This window comes from Porites lutea, chromosome 6 (assembly GCF_958299795.1).
Source record: "Porites lutea chromosome 6, jaPorLute2.1, whole genome shotgun sequence".
Classification (NCBI taxonomy): domain Eukaryota; kingdom Metazoa; phylum Cnidaria; class Anthozoa; order Scleractinia; family Poritidae; genus Porites; species Porites lutea.
The window spans coordinates 18884356-18906927 of record NC_133206.1 but is presented as its reverse complement, the minus strand read 5'-3'; the positions used below and the strand labels follow the sequence as shown (position 1 = coordinate 18906927).

The following is a 22572-nucleotide window of genomic DNA, read 5'->3' as shown; positions in this document are numbered from 1 at the left end:
CCGTTGTTGTTGTTGTTGTTGTTGTTGCTGTTGTTGTGCGACATGGCCCAGCATCATCATCGGTTGTTGCTGTGGTATAAAACCCGTGTTGCATATTTGTTGCATCAACGTTCCTTGTTGCTGTAACTGAACTTGCTCCGCTTGCTTTTGGATCCAGTTATCATGGAGAAAGACGTCATTTTGCCAAGGTGGGAACGACGATTCTCCTTCTTCTGTAAGTGCACAATTTCGACTTTTTTCAACGCTATTTTCTGTCATTTGTTCTCCTGGCAAAATAAAAGGCGATCTTTGATCCGTGTGAGGGCTATCTACAGCACCAATTTCCTTAAGTGGACTGGACGAAAAACTCGCTAAGCTTTGTTCACTGGTCGCGACGCGATTTTCCTCAGTTTGAGGTCCTGGGCAAACGCGACGTATTTCTTCAAACTTGTTTAGAATTTCTTTAGCTATGGCTATTTCAGACTCTTTTCGGTTCGTAGTTTTGGCTTCTTCTAATCGTTCAATTAGTTCATGTACCTCCCCTTGAGTCTGGATCTGTTTTTGAAGTACTTCAAGTTTTTTTGTCTGTTTGTGGATATCATTGAGAAGCCGCTTGTGTTTTTCAACTAGCAACCTATGAAGGTCTTGTTGCGCGCCTGACAGACTTGCATTAGATAAGTCAAGTGTCTGTAAAAATCTTTCGAATTCAATCATCTCATTCTCCTTCAAATCAGCGTTGTCCTCGCAATTATTGTTCTTTAAATCATCGGATCTAGGAGTCTCTTCCATCGACGATACGGATACCGAACGGGAGGAGTCATCTGTCCTCCTTCTCCGTTTTGCAGTGTTTTCTCTTGGAACACCTGCCGCATCAGCGACGGAAAACTTGGAAGAGTCATTCGAAGAAATCGACTTTCCATCCGCGCTCTCCAGACCCTCTTGAATGAGAGCAAATTTCTCTCGATCGCGTGCCAGTAATTCTTTCTGTTTCTCGCAGACTTCCTCATACGGGACAGCCCATGAAAGACTGGTTACAGCCTGTGGCTTAGAGCTCCAGTCACTGTACGATATATCGTGGCGTGATTGAAGCCAAATCCATGACTGTCCTTTTGTCAGGTGTCGATAATAGCAAGTTGTTATTCTTCCTCTCAGTAGCAACATGTTGTGGTACTCAACCAAGACATCGAGGTCTTCGAAATGACAAAAGTCGTACAAGGAACGTCCCATCAATTCCGAAGGGAAATAACCCAGAACGAAAGCCACACGTTTATCAACGTAGTCGTATTTCGCCGCCATGTTCAGCATTGCGGTGAATTCTCTCTGTGGGCCGTCTGATCGGAGAAGCGTCGTGTTAAACGCTACTCTGTTCAAAGGTTTCGCCATTATATGAATACAGTCAGGAAATTCCGGTTTGGCATTTTTTTCCTCGGAAAAATTCTTTATCATAGCTGGGAAACAGTAAAAAAATTCAAAACCGTCTCCTCCGCCGCGCGGGCCCCGGCAAAATTGACACAAAAACGGCTCAAGGCGTTGAGAAATTCGAGGGACACCATTGGCAGTATATGGTATTGGTACCATGGTTAACGCTGAATCCGACCTCAGCACCGACAGCATTCCTTGAAAAATAGGCTGATCCTTCGGCTGGATGATTTCAAACACGCTACGGTTTATAATATGACCAGGCAAATGTCCGATGCTTGCGAATACATTGTCTGATGAATAAATAATCTTCCCAGTCAGGTCCACGGCAAATATGAAAGCACACGCCGATTCTATGAAGGCAAAGGAAAATTCATCGTTTGTGATATAGGCAGGTTTGGCATTACCAAACGGTTGTTTCAGGGCTTTTTTAGCAGCTGTTTCCTGCTCGCGGAAATATTCAATCGTGAGTCTCAAAATCGAAGACTTTTCTTTACTTCGCTTTGTAGTGCATCTATCTGCTATGAAACCCCCGAGCTCGTCGATATAACCGTTGAATCGATTGCGGCGTCTTCTCTCGGATTCATTACGTCGATCGGTCTGACTGGTGTCTTTACTTTCTTGATCGGTGAGTTGAGATTTCTGAACATTTTTACGACCAATTGTCGGTGTTTTGGACATTTCTAAGTACCAAATCAGGGATGTCGCATGTAAGTCATACACAGACAATTACAAAGCTATTGTTATGAACCCTCTGAACACTATTGGCTGGCCATTGTTCAAAAGTGTTCCGCCCACTCACGTAGTCTAACCCTTTACGCCCTAAGACTGATTAACATCGATTTTCTCCCATCAATATCAATGCCCAATCAATAGAAAAGGTTGAGAGAATTGGTAAACTGATTACCTGAGGAAAAATGCTTTGATTGTTAAATAAATTCTCCAAACTAATTTTTAAAAGAGACGTAAGAAGGTTAGTCCCTTCCAGCCGTTTTTCGGATGAGGGAGCGCTGCGTGACATCCAAAAAACGGCTGCGAGGGAGACTATATGAAGATCAGTTTAGCACATTTGTACTTAGACTTTAGCCTACCGCGCAGACTTTTAGGGCTTTGTCACGCGGGGAAGGAACTCGTGACGAGGCCATTAGAACGTTTGCATTTTGCGTGGTCTCAGGTTTTAAAAAGGTCGTCTTTGCTATGGACAAAGGTAATACCGGGGGGTATTCGACCAATATTTGGGTATAGGTTAGCCAGCGTAACTGGCGGTTTTTTGGTGGTTTTTTTGCAGACTGCGGACTGTTGTTTTTAGGGTTAGAAAAGAAACATAACGACTGTCACGCAATCAAAATACAGAAAGTCCAGAATCTGGGAAATATAGAAAAAGGCTCGCCGAGAATCAAGTCTGTACAATATTTCAGATGCGAAATATTCGTTAAAAACGTTTTACCCAACTTTATGAGGCTTTGTATGGAGACGCTATACCGTGTCCCTTTGAGGGGCACAAATATGGCAAATATTATACGTGAATTCATCTCTTGAGCAACTCATAAAGATTAAAGTAATATTTATCATGAGACAAGGAATGTTTAGATAGCAAATTCTCAAAAAAATCAGTAGCGTTTTTTGCCCACACAAGAACTTTCCCGGCCACCATCAGCTAAATGCCGCGTCACGCAAAAGCCTGGAAATTCAAGCGTGCTCTGTCGAGAACGAAGAAGCCTTTGAACCGAAAATTCGTGAAAATGAGGGTTTTTAGGTGCTGTATTAAAAAAATACCTCATGAAAGTAGAAACTCAGAAGAATCAGTAGTTTCTTGGTTTGAGTTTGGTGACGTCATGTGAAAGCTTCTTGCTCGGTGAAAACAACAGTCCGCCGTCTGTGTTTTACACTGACCGGTTTTTTCATTTGTAGCTCGTTAAGTAACACCACAAAAGAAATGAAAAGATGAAATACAAGAGAGAAAGGGAAAAAAGGATGACGTCCTTCGCCCTGCCCCGCACCGCTCCCTCCTTGTTCTCCAACACTGCGCCTGCATTCTCCAGGATGTTAGCGGATTTATACTCATGCTCATGCGTTCGCCAATTTTTAAAATGGCGGAAAGAACGTGAGCTCGCCCTTTGGTGTAGTGGGAAAATGAATGCATTTTTTAGAGCTTGTTGTCTCCTTTTAACGTTTCAAACCTATTCGCCACACAGAATATGCGTTGGTTTCCTCGGAAGACAGGTTGCTGGCTAATTACACTGAAATATCGCGCTTGTTCTCATTGGAAAGGTGAGGTCAGTGATGTACTTTGGACAACTCCACCATCTTAGCTCCAAGTTTCTTTAAACAAGATTCACACAGTCTTGAAAAGTCCTTGAATTTCTTTGAAAAAAGTACTTGGATTTCTGTGCAAGTCCTTGAAAAGTCCTTGAATTTTTTTTTTGAACTTTGAAAGTAGTGGGGTCGAAAGCCTGGTGGGGTACTCCTGGGAATTCTTGGAGGGAGCTCTCTCCTCCGCAGAGGCCTCTTTGTGTTGTGGGGAGGCTGGGGAGAAAAAAAGAGAGAGCGCGCGGGGAACAATCGTCCCCCACGCTTTCTAGTTTTTCGAATATTGCTATTTTTATAGGGATACCCAGCAGGAGCCTCTGTGGAGGAGAGAGTGGAAGGAGTGTACTGCCCAGTTCTCCGAATCCTGACCCTAATTCAGACCAAAAAATGTAATTTTCCACACCGGTTTTCAGATTAGATCTCCATACCCGTTTTCAGACCTGACCTTTAGGCATAAATTAGGGTATCACTGGAGCCCATAACCACGCCATCTATAAACGCGTTCGAAGTATAAGGTATCAAAAAGGAAAACGTAATGTCATTAAAAGGCACAAAATATAATTTTTAGGCCTGTATGTTTTGCTGGCTGGTTTAAGGGACTTTAAAGATATTCTAATTCTCTCCAAAACCGTTCTAAAAATAAACTGGTCTTTGAAAACGCTGTGACACAAGTACACGGAAGTTGCTCACTCCAGTTTATGGGCTCCTGGTTATCATTACTTAGACTAGAGCGCAAACAAAAAAGTTCTTCAAGTCCATTTCGTTCATAAACTCCCGTAGTTCCCTCAAAAACCATACCCAATTCCAGACACTGGGAATGGTCCAAAAATTTTTTGGAGTGTCACTTTTTAAGAAAGCATGAGAAATCAGTTGTCAACTCATGAGAGTTTGGGATACAGCCGTAGGTCATAAAATTGCGACACTGGCAACAAAGTCTGCTGTAAGCCTTATAACATGTTGGTCAGCCTGTTGGTTTTTGCATGCTCAGTTGCCAGAGCATTGCAACCAAGTTAACACTATAAGAGTGATCTTGTTTTAAGGGATCCAATCTTCAGGGCTGGTAATAATTTATTTCCTCTGTAAAGGCTATATGTCCTACTATGACACCATGTCATTCTGACAAAATAGAATTTTGGTCAGACATGACCAAAAAGAGGGTGGTGAACTTTATATTTTTAATATACTTTATACATAGGTAGATTTTTATTCTTTCATACCGTAAAATGAATTATGATAAAAAAAATTCTCTGGACCTAATGTCCGAACTCAGGTTGGATTTTGTCAGACACAATTTTGGTTGGCCAGTGTCCAATGACTGACGGTTATTTGCAGCCCTGAATCTGTAACAATGATCACTAGTTGTGGTATTTAGTGTTTCTAGTTGATTGGCAAAAGAGGGTATTCAGTTTCACTTCCACTCATAGTATTTTGCTGATTTTCAGACAATTAGATTTTCAGGAAGGCTGCAGAGTGTATTGTTCAATAAATATTTAAATATTTTGTTGTTTGATTTAATTTATAAAGGTTTATTGGTTTTGTTTATTTCAGGTGTCAGTGTATAAATCCTTGTCTCATAATCCATTTGAAAACCTAGCTTTTGAAGACTGGTAAGTATTAAGTATTAAGATGGAATCCATTAGGAAATTGAGTAATTTTAATTTTCAGTGGACAAAATCCTTGTACCAGAATAATTAAAAGCATATCGTATTCTTTTTTTTTTACATTTTTCAAGGCTATAGATGTAATTAGCTATCTGTAATAACACCAAAGAAAATTTTTTATGAGAGCATGAGAAACAAGAATCGCCGAAAGGTGATTTTTAACTGGGCTGCAAAGGGGCTATTTTTTCTGAAAGGAGGGGGCGGCTATACACACTCAGGCTACCATAAAACCTTGTCGGCAACCATTGCATGCGACAGAACCTCATGTGAGACTGAAACATAAACTCATTCAGAACATTGTACCCTTTTGAAAGACTTTCGTAACCAAAAAAAAAGACTACGATTTTTAAGTGGGGGCTGTATAATAACTTTTAAATTCCACCATTATGAATAAAAATAAAAAAGTTAGCCATTAATTCTAAGCAGGAAACAATTTGCATTATTTCCACGTACCCCTCCCCCAATCCCTCTGTGCCCCAAAATATAGCGTGACAGTATAACGTGACTAATTTGACGTAACTGGAAATTCCAAAAATTGTTGTCGTTCTACGAGCATAAAATGCGACAGACTGAGCTGATTTAAACTAGACAGAAATATTGTTTTGTATGAAAACCAGAAGTATACTAAAACAGACAGTTAACTGCCCATTGATCCCGCCTGATCCAGGGGCCTCACTGACTGCACGGAGACTTTACTGCGCTTTTCACAAACATGCGAACTCTAAAGTTCAAAAGCCACCTTCACAATTGTGTTTATCGCTGCCGTCAATCATAATTACGATCACAAGCAACGAACCTTGAAACAGAGAAACACACAAAACGGATCGAAATCCACAAATCACAAACCATGACCTTTTGAACCCGTGAAGTAAAGTTTTGTTTCCTAAAAGGTCCGTTAAGATGATTGACAGCAGCGAAAAACGCAATCGTCGGTTGGCTTCTGAACTTCAGAATTCGCATGTTTGTGAAAAGTGCAATCCTAATTTGCGGTCCACAGTCTACAAGAAAACGCACTATTTTTTCCACAAGTTGAAAAATATTCAGTTTTAAGATTTTCCTCATGGTATTTTTCTCTAACTTAAAGGGAATAAGATCCTTTGCATTTTGAGACCTAAAAAAGTTTAAAGATTTCTCGCTCGCATGTTGCGTTCACCAGCATGCGCTTCAAACAATGTAAATAGATGAAACGATCGATAACATATTTTTTACCTGATACCGATGCGAGTTAAAAATTCGCTCCAGTTCTGTTTGTCTCACCCTAGATGAACTTTTCTTCATGGAAGATAACTATGCCGCTTTATAACTCGTCCGAAGTTTTTGTGCCAGCTAAACAATATGGAAACACTATTCACAGTGACTCCTTGGATATTATTATGGATATTATTATTAAGGCTGAACGTGACGTACTATTATGCCTTTGTTTACTTCTGATCACATCTTCAAGCGAAGTCTCTCTATTCAAGCGATTCATCTCAATGCACAATAATTGACCCTTATATTAGTTAAAACCCTATGGTTCATTTATATTAATGCTGTTTTTGCCCTCACATTGACTGTGTTCGTATTCAAAACATCTTTACGAAAATAAAGGTCGTATAAGTCATGTGTGTTATGTTTCGAGATAAATGGATTATACGCTTTTTTAAGTTTCCATTTTGCGGTGACTTCAGTTTACATCTCCATAAAATGGTAAAAGAAATATCAAGAAACATCACGAGAGCTGAAAACTTTCAAAGGCATGTTTCTGAAACTCCCTGAAATGCTGACATCAATAAAGCGTGCTTGCTGAATGGGCGAAAACACAGAATTGTGATCACAAGATCATGTACAAATTTAATGATAAAAGCTTAGCAAGATACAAATACAAACAAAAGCAAACCCCCTGAAACCTCGACGTGGGCTACACACGACGTGGGCTACACTTGTATGCTCTACTCAGTCACCAAACCTTGTCAGTAATAGCTTCTATAGTCCTCAAGTCGCTCTCTGTAAAGCTCCCGGATGGGATGTCCCGGTGAAGCTTTAAACTCGTGTGCGAAATTCTCAGAGTCCCTATTTTTGTCCGTGTCTTCTTTATCCTCAGTATCCGAAATTTAGACCTTTAAAGTGGCGTATGTTGCATTAAATAGAAGGAAATATTTAAAGGAAAAGCCAGTCTTCTAACATGGCAAAGTTGTCACGTCCCTCGCTCATGGACGTGCGTAGTGCCATTCATCGGCAACTGAGTTGTTCGCTTCACTGACTACGACGGCTTACAATCAAGTCTTCAGCCATAGTGTCGTCAACTGGTGAAATACCTTGCTCATAAATTGTGCTTCTTAATTGCTCATGTACTACATCGATCGATAATTCTCTCTTTGAGTTCACGAAGCGGCCACGGCGTTCCAAACCTGACGCTCACAAACATCTTTTAGTGTGAACCTACCGTGAACGGCGTGTCAGTTTGAATGCAACGCGAGCATTTCTCTGAGTTTCCCAGCGCCAACATCATCTAACTGCCTTAAACTCGAACAATAAAAAAATTATAGAGTGACTCCCATGATCGAATCTTTTCGAACAACGCAAATAGCCTTCTTCAGGTTCGCAACGCTTTGTGGGTTTTTCAGGGGGAGCGCAGACGAGGTACAAAAAGTATCCGTGCAAGGGTTCGTGCAAGAGAAAATCATATGAAACCATTTGTGAGAACATCGTTTCTCGGTACCAGACCCTCGTGTCTTCCCTCCCCCGGGAGGCCGTTTTTTGCCGCAGACGACCGAAAGCCCATTTTATGACTGGGCCGCACAGGCAGCCCAGTAATGAAAGGTCAAATTTCACAAAATGACATCTTACGTGTGAAATTTTTAGAATTTTATCTGTGTTGTCACAATTCTTGTGAACTTTGACATTCATTTTCTCAGGTTCCCATGAGAAATTATCTTTGGTGTTATTACAGATAACTAATTACATCACTCTATAGCTCTTGAAAAGTGTAAAAAAGAATGCAATATTGTTTAAATTATTCTGGTACAAGGTTGTCCACGGAAAATTAAAATTACTCAATTTGCTGGTGGATTTTGTCTTAAGTTTGGAACCTACAACAGAGACCACACAGACTGGTCCAGGTATCTTCATTGCAGAGGTGTTTCTGCTAGCTAGGGAAGTAAGAATGTGTCTGAAGGACACAATAATAATAATGGAAGTGGTCTGTTTACTGGAAGTCTGTTCAGTCAGGCTAGCAGTGGAGCCATCGTCTATGTCATAATGACATGCACAACATGCAGATATTTCATGTACCTCACAATAATTCAGAAAATTCTATTTGCAACTATCTAATTTTACTATGAATTTTTTGGAGAATGAAATACCAACGGATAATTTATAACATTTGGTAAAACTGCAAAGACTTGAGTTAAAGACAAGAAACGCATAGATAAAGCCTAATGTTAAAGAGGATTTGGAGATTAAGCCTGTAGAGTATAGTTCAGATAACAGTAAAAAAAATGAGAAAAAAAATGAGAAAACTAGCAAAGGATACTACTAATTTTACTTACAAATTACAGCCATTAAGGCCACAACCTGAGCAACTCTAGTATTAAATTTGGAAACCTTGATTTTTGTGCATTAGTATTTTTGAAATCACATTGGGACAAAATTTGTGAAAATTAGATAATCATGGACATTAAGCCTTATAAGGCCCTATTTATATGAAGAAGAGTTATACCAGTTGGAAGGGTCACCTGCCTACCTGAGCTACCCTGGGCGAGCCAACTTTTTACACATTTCCTCACAAAATGTGTTGAAGTGTTAACATGAGAAAGAAAAAGTTGAATCAGCTAGAAGGATGACCTGCCTTGCTAAGTCTCCCCTCTGTGATGGTAGGGTCACCCCTGTAGGTGGGCCAACTTTTCTCCATATAAACAGTTTAGCCCTGCCAGACGGGTCAACTCGTTCAAGGCAAGACTATCAGAGCATGCGTGAGTGCCGTTGGCTTGGGCAAAGGGGTCAACTTTTTCCTCATATAAATGTTTGCTAAAGTACAGCTGGGAGGGTGATCCTTCTACCTTGAACAGGTGTTCTCCATAATAATCAGGGCCTTAGTTGTCTTTCTAGACCTCTGTACATTGTATTTATTGTTTTATTTTCACTTGTGTGTTACAGGCTATATCTTAATGCTGATCTATCAAACAGACGAATTCTTTTCCTGTGGAGAAATGAACCCACAGTAAGTGTTGCAGTCAAACCTCTGAGCACCGAAAATTTTGTTTTCCTATTCATGAATTCAGTGCTTGTGTACCGATACTTTGTGTTATGTGAGGTGGGCAAATGCATATTTTGGTAAGTTATTTGTTTTTGTTTCCTTGTTTTTCAGATTGTAATTGGAAGGCACCAGGTTTGTTCCCGGATTATTGAAGTTCAAATGTGTAACATTGTTCAACAAGTGCTATATCCTGGACTTACACTGATCAATTTTCTGGTTGATTCATTTAGAATCCATGGTTTGAATGCAGTTTAAAGAATCTTAAGCAGTGTAGTGTTCACTTGGCAAGGAGGAAAAGTGGAGGAGGAACAGTTTATCATGTAAGTGAATGAAAAGACGAAGCACTATTAACCCAAAAAAGCCTGTTTTAAAGGGACCATAAAATTAATTACCTTGTGTTATAGAATGGATAGCATTTAGAGATGTTAAAGCAAACAAACATCATAAAATTATGAACAAAAGGAAGACTATATAGACCTATCTTCATGCATTCTTTTGAATTGAGTACCCTCCCTCCTTGGCCATAGACAGTGTGTTTTTTTAATTAGGTATCCATATTGTGCGGGACTGGTTAATGTAAAAAATGCTGTGGAACAAAATTGTCAAACAAATAGACCAGTCCATAAACGTCAACAAATTAAGCAAATCTTACTTACAAATTGCTTTTTTGCCATAAATCCAATGAGAACATGTAAAAGAAGAACTCCTTGTTCCAAAACATAGACAGTCGGTTATTGACATCCTATGACATCCTATGGTTAAAATTCCCGTAATAAAAATTGATTTTATACGTCTTATGTCCTTTTTTCTGATAAATTCAATATATTTTTCCACTTTCTTTTTCAATTCATTTTTATAGGACTTAGGGAATGTCAATTTATCATTCTTTACTCCTCGCCATCTGTACAACCGAAAAGAGAACTTAGCTCTCATTGTAAAAGTATTGCGAGAAAGGTGGAAACTAGATGTGCAAGCATCTCCAAGGGATGACATTCTTGCTGATGGAAAATTCAAAATATCCTTTTGAAATAATTAATACTCATCTCCAGCCAAACCACCTGTTAGCAACCACCCAAATTGATGAGAGTATGGGAAGAGCTTGACTGTTTCAGGGTTTTCACTAACAATTCTAGTCGCAGGAAAAAGGTGTAACATTACAGGAGAATATTTTGAAAGAGGCTCCATGTCTGAATAAAAGATAGTCATAGACTACTGAACATTTGCTTGAGAATTTTGCGTAGTTAACAGAGAATTCTCCGATCTTCGATGCCTAATGAACTCCCTGCTGTTTACTAGAGTTTCCAACTACAAATGTATAGTGCTTTAATCGTCTAAAATAATTATTACTGTGCTATCTTAGATTGGTGGTCGCACATGGTGGTTCAACTGTATTGACAAATCTATTCAAGAACATTCCAAGTTTTGTATGTCTGTAAAAATGATGCTGACAAGGACAATATTAATGCCGTATTTACTTGAATAAGTGCTGCAGCTCTTATTTAATTTTCCAAGCCTAAAGCGTGTTGCTTACTTGAGGGCAGTGCTCATGAACTTTTTTCTCCCAAATGCAGCTCTTATGCAAGCTTAGTCGGGGGAAATGCTCAATAGATTAAAATTGCTTAAGAGTCCCCCAGCAGGGGTATGGGAACTGTTCTTTAAAATGGGACCACAATGTTCTTTGTACCTTAAAACTTGAGTATTAGCACTGCAAACTTACAAGATGTAGGTGCCAGAGTAGAGTTGTTGTGTTGCCTTATCCAGCCAAAGGGACAGATTCAAATATTTTATTATTTTTTTGTTTTTTGAGCAATTGATTTTTCTGTCAGCATGGGTACCTTAAGTAATGACAGTGAATTTGCACCATGCCCATTATGATAATATCATGTCATTCTAGTTCCCTTTACAAACACCCTTGCCATTTTTAATTTTTATGGAGACTTCATTTAAGTAGTCACACAAGCTGAGTAGAGCTTGTTGTAACTGTTCTTGCCTAAAATCAAGGCTAGAAATTACCCTGTAAGTTACTTAAGATGTGACATGTTCTCCTTGACAAAGAGTTTACATATCAGGTTCTTCATCAAAGCTTGGTAGACTTGTAGCTTTTCACCACTGCACATTACTCTTGGATGCTGACCAAGAATTACTCAAATTTCTCCTCCAGCCTTCTTATGTAAGAATATCAGAATAAACTATAACACAACATAATTATTATGATGATTCTTCCAGTCAGTTGAAGCTGGCTGCATCAAAGAACAAGTTGCTTTAGTCTGCAGGACAAAATCAATACAGTAGAACCCTGGTAACTCAGAACTCAGAAATTATGGAACGATCTTCCCCTTTTTATTAGAAATATATCTGCAGTTAATGCTTTTAAGAAGGCTCTTAAAACTCATTTATTTCAGAAGGTGTTTCCCAGCTAATTTATTGTTTTTATTCTTTTTATAAAGAAGGATTTATAAAGAATTATTAGTTATTGTTTTTAGAATTTTAGACTTATTATTTTTAACAAATTATTAGATGTGATCTGTAAATAAGGCTTTAAGGATTAATTAGTCATTGCTTTTAGAATTTTTTGGAATAATTGGAATATGTACGAGGATTTTAGGATTTTGTTGAGTCAATGTAATGCGCAGATGAAAATTTCTTTCCCTGGATTGATATTTGCACAATACAAATCAATAAATATTATTATTATTATTATTATTATTATTATTATTATTATTATTATTACTATTATATTAACTCCCCTGGTATCTTGAACTAAGTCCCAAGTCTACATTTGAACCCATGTTTGAGTCATTTTTCATAATTAACCCTTTAAGTCCCAAGAGTGACCAAAATCAATTCTCTCCTAACAATATCAATACATAATAAAGAGGAAATGTTGCGAGAATTAATAAATTGATCAGCTGACAGAAAATGCTTTGATCTTCAAACAAATTCACTTAGCTAATTGTTAAGGAAATGTATGGAGATTGGTCTGGAAAATTCTGGCTGATCTCAGTCCTGTCTTTAGTAGGAGACATAAAAATAGTGTCCCCAGTCAGTACTTTTGTGCTAAAAACAATTTAACAATCAACTAAAGTACTGTTTTTAACAGTTTTAGTGGAAAAACACTTATGACATCAACATGCTATGCCTTCTATCTCTTTTACAGGCAGAAATTAACAGTAAAGCAACACAAAGTGTGCGGTCTGATGTCATGAACTTATCTGCTAAAGATCCATCAATAACCTTTGAGAATGTCACAGAGGAAGTTACACTGTCATTTTGCCATACTTATTCTCCTGAAAGAGGTGTTAAGGCAAGATTTTTGTGACTGTCATTTTTATTGGAGCCCACTTTTTTTTGTTTTTATCTCTCTATTAATTATGCTTAAGCAGTAGATTTGCCTTTTGAAATACATGTAACAATAGGGATTGAGAAGTTCTTCAGTCCAGTCCATCTTCAAAATTAAATTTAATCTTGTTTTTATGCTTCTTTGGTTCTCTTGTTTTGGTTGTTGAGGTAATTTCTTCATGGTGTTACAGGCAGGTGCAATCACAACAATGCAATACAAAAGATACAAAAAAGGAAGAATACCCACACCAAAAAACAAGGGCAAACCAACACCCGTTTCCGCAACACCGATAAACACCCATTGTTGTGCTTGTTGTGATTCCTTGGTTCTGAGGCGGGTTTATTATGGTTCTCACAGTCCTTTCTTTCCTTGGTTCTCTCATTGTTATCCTCATTTTTTGCTTGGTTCTTGTGGTTGATCACCTGGTTCTCAATGATGCTTCTCTGGGGTTTGTTGTACTCTTGAGTGGTGTTTTGTGGCTGGTTCTAATAGCTCTCTTGTTCTTGGGGTTGCTTTGAATAATAGCCCTTACAACAGTCAATAAATCAGCCAAAGCGGAAAATACCATAATACATGTATTCTTTAGTTTCTCATTTGGGTGATGCTTCATGTTAACCCGACTTCTGCAATATCTTTTCTCAGTTTTGCATGATCTGCATGTGCAATGCATCAGCTTCACATAAAATAATTTGCCTGGTGTGCACATGCAGTTCATGCAAAAAACAAAAGATAATGCAAAAGTGAGGTTTACATGAATCCCCATCCAAATGGCTATTATGGTATTTTCTGCTTTGGCCAATTACTGTTGTTAATGTCATCTTTTTTTAAATCTGCAGGTGATGGAGATAGATCCTTCTAAAGAGGAGCTCTTTCCAGGAATAACAGCCATGAAGGAGGAGCTTCAGGTAGTGTTAAATGCTGTTGCAGTTTGAAGTACCTTGGATGTGATCTTGCATCTTTAAATGAGGAGCCTTTATCTAGAATATCATTTGTTATAATATTGATGGATCACGCAGATGATTTTGAACACAGTGAATTTCACTGCAAAATAATTTCAAACAAAAATTGAGAGTTTACTTATTTTCTAGCTTTGCCAATTCTTGGCAGGGTCACTGCAACAGTGGTGGCACCAATTACGCAGGCCTGTAACAGTTTCTCTGTGTGGGTTCTTTAATGTCCCACAGATTTTATATGTTCAAGGGTTGTGAGATGGGGCTTTTGGTTTATTGTCCTTATCCAAGAAGAGTAGAAACCATTTGCAGATATGTCTTTACAAAGACAGCACTTTGAACCAATGGCCTCCCACTTGGCAGCCCAGTGCTTATCCAACTGAGCTGATTGGGCAATGGTTAATTATGCAATGTGATAGAACTAGTTGCTGATAGAAACAAATAAAAAAGGCAGTGCATATACAAAGAAAGGGTTTGTTGGTGTGTTTGCTGAAAAACATTTCGTGCATCCCTGTGGGGAATGTTCTTGTAGTGGAAGTGTCCCTGAAGTAATTTTTGGTACTGCTGTGTTTTTTTCAGGAGTGGAATTGGATTTATGGTAAAACACCAAGATTTAGTGTCACTTTTTCAACAAACCTCTCATCCAAGGACATTGTAAGTGGAATTTAAAACTGCTATCATCTTTCTAGCAGAGAGGAACTACTACTTTTTAAGGATGATTTTTGGTCACAGGTGATAAAAATGGAGATAATTATATGTATATAGCACTAATCTTGAAAGAGATAAACCCAAGATTTTGTGAAACAAAATAATTAACAATTGTCACTGTCACAGACTGTTCCAGTAAAGGTTGAGACTACACCACTAATAAGTATTTAAACGACTATTAGTTAGAGTAAGGACTACAAGCACCTTTCGGAGTAATTAAGGAGCACCTCTCAGTGATTTGCATGACACGCAACTTCTGTGCATTACCATTTTAAGGCCTCACGTCCCTGGCACTACGAGCTGAAGCTTAGACCAACAAAACTCAACAATAATAACAATGCACTGCAGTGGCAGCACAACCTAGGCCAGCAACATGCCACTTCCGAAAAGAGTATTGGCAGATCACAAGAAAAACGGAAGCACTACGAGCTGAAACCTAGGCCAGTAACGCGCTACAGGGGCGGCAGTACAAGCTGAAACCTAAGCCAGTAACACACAAACCTACTTGCCTCCAAAGGGAGGAAGGGAAAAAACCTTTACAACATAAGCAAGCGTTTGAGGGGAAGATGTGACTAATCGTCCTTTACAACACATTTTATACCGAGTAGACAGTGCCAAAAGCCTAAGCCAGTGGATGAAATTGAACTATGTTTACCCCAGACCTTACATCATAACATATGAGACATGAATAGAGTATTCAGCAAAAGTAAGCATTTAGAAAGGACGATATACCTTGTATCGAGACAAAATTGTAACAAGAATAAAACAGCTATTGGTAAAAACCCAGACAAAGTAAACAATGGTACATTTACAGTACCGAACTTTAGAGTCTAAAGGACGATAGTTACAGTACACGTTATGCCTTATGGGGCCAGAGAAGTCATTTCCCATTAACCGTGTTTTACAGTTCCTTTGTAAAACTTTCTTCATAAATATTGTTTTATTTTTATTTTCGCAGTGTATTACAGCAACTTCTTATCATGGTTTGATTGAAAAGATAGATATCAAGTGTGATGACCATGAAATGCTTTCCCTCTTTACAGATCTTGTCAGTAGGTTGAAAGGTGCGTTTTCTTGCTTTCTTTTATTCTGCAAATACTGTTCTGTATTTTCAGGGAAAAGCACAAGTACATTGTAAAACATGAAAATAATGTCAAGTCATTGATCTTGTGATTAAAATTGAGATGCATTAGTTTCTCTCTAAAATGATTCAGAGAATACCAGTGGCTCTAAATTGGAAAGCCATAAATTTTTCAGGGAACTCTTAAAGATAAAAAAGAGTTTCAAAATAATGTATGGTGATCAGATGTGCCAGGAGCCCTTGTTTAGCTACTCATATGTTGCTGTCTTTGTTATACCCTCATCAATGCCTGAATCAAATACTTTGATCCAAAATGCAAGACCAGTGAAAACCATCAGGGATCCAAAGTATAATAACCATGTCCTTTTCCTGTCTTTTGGGAAATGCATTTGATTAATAGAAGATTTGTCAGCTTTTTTGGTGGTGGAGGGCACTATTATAAGATGTGGGGCATTTATGAGAAAGTTGTCCTGGTATTAAAGGTTCCTTTGAAATATTTCAAGGAGGCATTTAATGTGGCTAAATGTAATTTAGGCAAATTTAAATTGCAAGCCAGTAGAGTACTAAAGTGTGACGTCATAAAAATGAAATTTCTGAAATTATGGGATTTGTCAGGATATTCTGAAAGAACAATTTCCAAGAGGCCTACTTGCCAAAAATGAGCATTTGGGGGCAAATTGTCTCTGAGATCGTAGCCCAGTTATGCTTACAAAACTCCATACAAACCCCTCTAAATTTTTTTTGGGTCAACCCCCCCAAAAATTAGAACGGTTTGTATGGAGTTTCCTGAGTATAACTGGGCTACGATCTCACAGACAATTTGCCGCGAAATGCTCGTTTTTGGCAAGTAGGCCTCTTGGACATTGTTCTTTCAGAATATCCTGACAAATCCCATAATTTCAGAAATTTCAATTTTTATGACATCATCACTTTAGTACTCTATGCACTCAGTAGTCTCCCCCTCACTCATATGTGATCTGTGGGGTGACCACGGGGGCCTTTGCTTATTTTGTGACATGCTGGCATTTTGAGTAGATCTATGTGGATCTGGTGTTAAAGCTACACCTGAGGCGCTCAGGTTCCTGTCCAACTTTTAAGGCACCCAAGGTCATCTCTTGGCGATGAGTTTAAACCTAGTTATTTTGAGCAGCTTATTCCTTGTGACTAAAACTAATGATTTTGTGGAGCTGTCTCCTAGATTTGAACTTGACGTTTGCCCTCCTAAAATAAAATTGATTATTTTACTGATGACATTCATCCTTTGCTCTCTGATATTTTTTTACCTAGGAGTGAAGTTTGAACCTGGTGATATAGAGACAGTGCTGATTTCCTATGTCAACTCTTCATCCTTCACAGCTCTAGATAGGCAGATATGTCATCATTTTATACAGTGGATTGTGACTGTTTTATAAATTGGAAATAAAGTCAAGAGAAGTAAGTCTCTGTAATGTAGTTTATTGCAAACAGTTCATTTAAAGCCAACATCATTTTCCCAAAGCAACCTGTTTTCGTGTTCACTGAAAGTTGATCACGTGACTAACTATTGGAAAAGGCCAATTGCCATATCTTATTTTAATTTTAAAGAAGAGAAAGACTGGGGAGAATGGGAAGTGCTATCAAGACAGGGTTCTTCAGATTCCCTGACTTCTTCCATGACCTTTTTTAGTTTTCCATGTCCTTAGGTTTAGCTGTCATTTTCGAAAATTTTCAAAACTTTACTTGTTTTAGCATATTTTTTGACCTTAAACAGTTCAACAGAAACAAACTCTGGTATCCACCAAAATGTATGCCATTTGCACTGTTTAATTACTCATCTTTATCTTATGTTATCCTTGCTTTGTCATCCGCAGTAACTAATCTACCAAACAAAACTTTAATTTCCCATGACTTTCAAGGACCGACAATTAAATTCCATAAATTTTCAGGTTTTCTATGACCTGTACGAACCCCGCAAGAGGGTGTGTATGGGGTGAATGACTTCCCTTGTCCCCTTTTCCTGCACTTTATTAATCATCCACCACACAGTGTTGTAGAGAAATAAATCAACAATAGGGGGCCGGGAGACTTGCCAGCTGTATAGAGAACTCTGACATCACCTGTGTTGAAACATTAAGGCAATAGAAGACGAATTAATCCTGGCAACTGCCAAAGTTGCGTCTATAATAGTCCATCAGCTAGGGGGGTTGTATGGCTCACTTAAGGGGAACAAACAAAACATGTATAATTTAAATCTTTGAGTAAAAAGCATCACAAAAATGCATGATAGCAAGGATAGAACGGTAGCTTCCACTTTGTAGATCGAATTTTAAATTTGCCACTTAAACCCTTATTGGTCGCCATCTTGGATTTATGAACAAACCTTTGATTCCCTCTTAATATAATAATAATTTCCCTCTTTTTTTGCATGGAATTGTGGCTGGCCAACTTTTTAGGAAACGGAAAAATTTATTCTTTAAAGAGTAGCAGATAAACAGCCACATTGGCAGTGGATTTTTCCTTAAAATGTTACCTTTTTTGTGAGTGTAACGTTGTTAGGATTAGTCTGAATATCTAAAACGAGATATCGCTGGAAACTTTTTGTGACGTTGTTGCTTACAAATTTATTAACTTATGTAGACTGAAAGCTAAATATGGGCACAAGGAATTTGACGATTTCAGTTTATTTGTGTTGGGACTTAGCAGCTCGTTCTATGACTTCACAGTATAGTGCATCGCAGTAAATCCCTGTATTGTACACTGTCAGCGGCAGACATTATTTTCAGTCTTTTCACATTTTTGATCAACACCTCGCGCTACAAGTCAACCACTTTGTCTACTCACCTGCTGCGCGAAGTTAGTTACTCTAAGCGACCACATGGAACATGTGCACACAGCTCCAGAGGAGAACTACAACTTCTGTAGCCTGCCGTTTCATCAAAGCTGCCGGTTTTGTTCTCGGCTTGCCGGAACTGTCCTAGAAGTGCCATCCAAGCACAAGAGGAAGTACTAGATCCTTGTTGCGAACCTTCAGGCACAGCCTTCACCTTGGCCTTCTTCACTGAGTCAAAGTAAGCGTGTGATTGGATGAGCAACGGCTCGTTACAAAGCCATTCGCTGGCTGCTTTCTCTTGCCCGTGGAGTGCAGTCAGTCATCACTTACTTCTGTGTAGACAAGCTTAGCGAGTTGCAAATCTCTCTCGTTGGTGAACTTAGTTCGGCCATTACATTGTTTTTGGTGAGATGTGCGGGAAATTCACATTCAGCTGAAACCTCTAAAACTGATTCCGGTCATGGACGCGTGACTGGATAAGGTTGTCCACTAAGAAATTGTTTTCAAGAGGAGACTTTATTCAATACACTTGCAATTTAAACATATGATTTATTTACCTACCCTTTTCTGAAACAATTTTCTAAACCTTACATTTTTTCTAGTTATTAAACAAATAGCGAACTGCCGATCTTATTGAGTGAAGGTGAAGGAAGTCATGTTTTTAGTTCAAATATGTTTTAAATCTACGCTAAAACAACATTTGTTTAAGTGAAAAGAATATAAGCAACTTTTCAGCCTTCCCCAAAATTCAAGATGGCTGCCAAAAGGAGACAATGAGGGGCAAATTTAAATTTCGATTTTCAAAGTGAAAGCTACCGTTTTATCCCTGCTATTATGCATTTTTGTGATGCTTAATAGTCAAAGATTAATATGTGACATGTTTCGGCTGTTCCCCTCGAGTGAGCCATAAACCCAAATTTTCGGCTCTCAGCTGATGGACTATAACTGTGATGATCTTCTTTCATATAATTCTTCACCCTGCAGTTCTCGTAATTTTATATGATTTTCATATATTCCTAACTTTATCAGATTAAGTTTTACTGGGAATTCTCCAAAAATTGTACCGTTTCAGACAAAAGGGACTTGTGGCCCTCTCTAAGTCCATCCATGCAACCCAGAAACTGCCTGCATTGTGGGCTGAAAACGTAACCGTCTTATCAGCTACTGATTGGAAGTTACATTTTCATAGCACTTCATATCTGACCAAATTACAAGTATTTTAGTGAAGTTTTGTCACTCATATTTTGACAAAAATTATAAGCGCTTTGTGATGGCTATCATAATTATGGCTTTTAATCCTTGATATATCTCTTTGAGTTGGGGAGCTTGCATTGAAGAGGCTTTAATATCATCAGACTCGTTAAATCACCCGAAATATTTGTTGGTCGGGTGTTGCCTTGTTGAATGCACCAAAACTGTTTTCAAGTTTATTTAATTGTGTGAAATATTATCTCAGACGGGCAGGTACATTTCAAAGCCCGGATTGGATCGACTCATTTACATAATTATAGGGAAAACAATGGCAACTGTTGTCTCCTAAGTATGTTAATGAGGTGATGTGGTCCGTGTTTTGTACCTGCCTTCTACAGGCTTGTACAACCTCAATCTACAGTTGGTTTAACGTAAACTAAGTCTGTAAGATAGCGAGACCTTGTCTGCAGCATGATTAAACAGAAAATTAATGCTGAAAATATTAATGAACTAAAAAACTGGTAATTAACAAAAGTCGTCAATGATTCTGCAGAAGATTACAACTTTCATGGTCGTGTTGTTAAAAGCTACAAAGTGTTGCTAACTAAAATGGAATAAAAACTGTTTCTCCCCATTTTGAAAGTTTTTCTTTAATATTATAACAAGTGAATGGACATTTACAGGAACATGGACACTGTTTATACTACAGATTGTTGGAATGTTCACAAAATAATAATAATTATTATTATTAACAATGAAATAATAATATATTATTTCCAGCAAAATTGAAAATTGTAAAACTATTGTAACATTGTTTTTTGTACTTACAAACTCAGTTATGGTGTACAGCGGAATAATTGGGACCTTATTGCTGAGTCAGAAATGATGTTGCACACCTTGTTGCATGTTTTTGCATGTTGTTGGGAGTTGTTGAGCGAAGTTTGAACCTTGTCATAGCTATGTGCAAACAGACGTTTGACCGTTTGCCCTAGGCTTTAGCGAGCTTAAAAAACGAGAAGGCTGACCTCCTGGACGTCATGAATAGCAACCGGAAGTTCGATGTCTCGCTTAATGGAACGGTTCTGTCTCTCACAACAAATCTCATGGTCAATACCTTTCTGTAAGAATTTGTTGAGGACTCAGAGCCCCGAAAGAGAGAAAAGATTAATTTCCAGTCGCCATTTATGACGTCCAGGACGTCAACGTTTGACAAAACGTTTGGTGCAAGCGCATTTGTTAAACCTTAAGGGCATTTCGTTTTACACTATCATTTCCTATATTCTCCTAACTTAGGGTAGGTCAGACAAAATTAATTTGAAGCTCGATAAATTGACAAAACAGGCGCGATATTCCTGATCACGTGACAGACCTTACTACGTTTTCCTTTTCCAAAGAAATAACACGTTATTTGCTGTCAGAACAATACTCGAAAGTAACCTGAATAGAAATTTTATTATAACTATAACTTAATTATGCTATTAGTCTCTCTCCCCTTGTGGCTGTCTTGTTTTTATTAAAACAAACGTAAATTATAACATAGCTAGGATATTCGTCTAATCAAATTCAATAGCGCGAGCATGCTTCATATTCCCATTGAGCTGATGACGTCAATACACTATAGCTCGAGTTCTTGTGAGCTTAGCAATCCTCCCAAGAGGTCTATAAGTGCATCCATAACTCAACAGTACACGATGAAGCGTTAACCATGTGTTTTCTAACGTAAATTTAAGAGAAAACTTTTCAATTTGTTAACCGATAGTAGGGAAAAGAGGTGAGTGTTGTTGTTTTCATCTGCGCGAGCTGTGCGGGCTATGGCGTTCAAATCATAGTCCTTTGCAAAGTTATTTCTTTCAAAAAGAATTTTTCGGTTAATTAATAGTTTTCCGCCACGTCAATATGGTAAGCTAACATCAAAGCCTGTATTCGAACCTATAAGCAGAAAATTCAATAAATAAAAATAATAATAAAAAATAAACAAAGGTAATTTAAAAGCAAGAAAAAGGACTCCTAACCCTAACTCTAACCTTCACCCCAACCTAACCCTAACCCTAAGGAGGTGGAGGAGGGGTTACCCAAACTTAACCCTAACCCTAACTCTTGCCTATCTTGTACTTTTCTACCGGCACTTTTGCACCATCAGATGTTCTGCTGTTCCACAATCCCTGTTCCACGATCAGATGTTCTGCTCTTCCAGCATGATTGATCCACTGTTCCACCATCAGATGTTCTATTGTTCCACCATCTCTGTTCCACTGTTCCACCATCAGATAATCCACTGTTCCATCATGATTGTTCCACTGTTCCACAATCTCTGTTCCACCATCAGATGTTCTGCTCTTCCAGCATGATTGATCCACTGTTCCACCATCAGATGTTCTATTGTTCCACCATCTCTGTTCCACTGTTCCACCATCAGATAATCCACTGTTCCATCATGATTGTTCCACTGTTCCACCATCAGATGTTCCACTGTTCTACCATCAGATGTTCCACTGTTCCACCATCAGATGTTCTACTGTTCCACCATCGGATGTTCAACTGTTCCACTATCTCTCTTCCACTGATCTAACATCTCTGTTTGACTGTTCCACCATCAGATGTTCTACTGTTGCAGCATCAGATGTTCCACTGTTCCACAATAACATGTTCTACTGTTCCACCATCAGATGTTCCACCGTCAGCTGGTCCACTGTTCCACCATCTCTGTTCTACTGTTCCACCATTGCTGTTCCCCTGTTCCACCATCAGATGTTCTACTGTTCCATCATAACATGTTCTACTGTTCCACCATCTCTGTTCCACTTTTCTGTTGACTGTTCCACCATCAGATGGTCTACTGTTCCACCATCGGATGTTCCACTGTTCCACCATCTCTGTTCCACTGATC

At 38.5% G+C, this 22572-nt stretch overlaps 2 protein-coding genes across 2 annotated transcripts in view; one reads left to right on the top strand and one right to left on the bottom strand.

Moving 5' to 3' along the window:
- LOC140941979 (uncharacterized) overlaps positions 1-2235 on the bottom strand; it is a 3291-nt gene extending 1056 nt beyond the window's left edge. The window contains exon 1 of the mRNA XM_073390977.1: positions 29-2235. Within this exon, the coding sequence (XP_073247078.1) occupies positions 29-2079 (2051 nt within the window). The 5' untranslated portion in view covers positions 2080-2235. The remainder of the gene's footprint in view (positions 1-28) is intronic.
- A 1252-nt stretch (positions 2236-3487) lies between these two features.
- On the top strand, positions 3488-17123 carry LOC140941121 (lipoyl amidotransferase LIPT1, mitochondrial-like). The gene is made up of 12 exons (XM_073390086.1): positions 3488-3674; positions 5257-5315; positions 9507-9570; positions 9718-9738; positions 9837-9926; positions 10466-10626; positions 11674-11776; positions 12764-12910; positions 13783-13851; positions 14476-14550; positions 15563-15668; positions 16973-17123. Exons 1-12 carry the CDS (start codon positions 3597-3599, stop codon positions 17095-17097), a joined length of 1098 nt encoding a protein of 365 aa, XP_073246187.1. The 5' UTR covers positions 3488-3596; the 3' UTR covers positions 17098-17123.
- The last annotated feature ends 5449 nt before the right edge of the window (positions 17124-22572 follow it).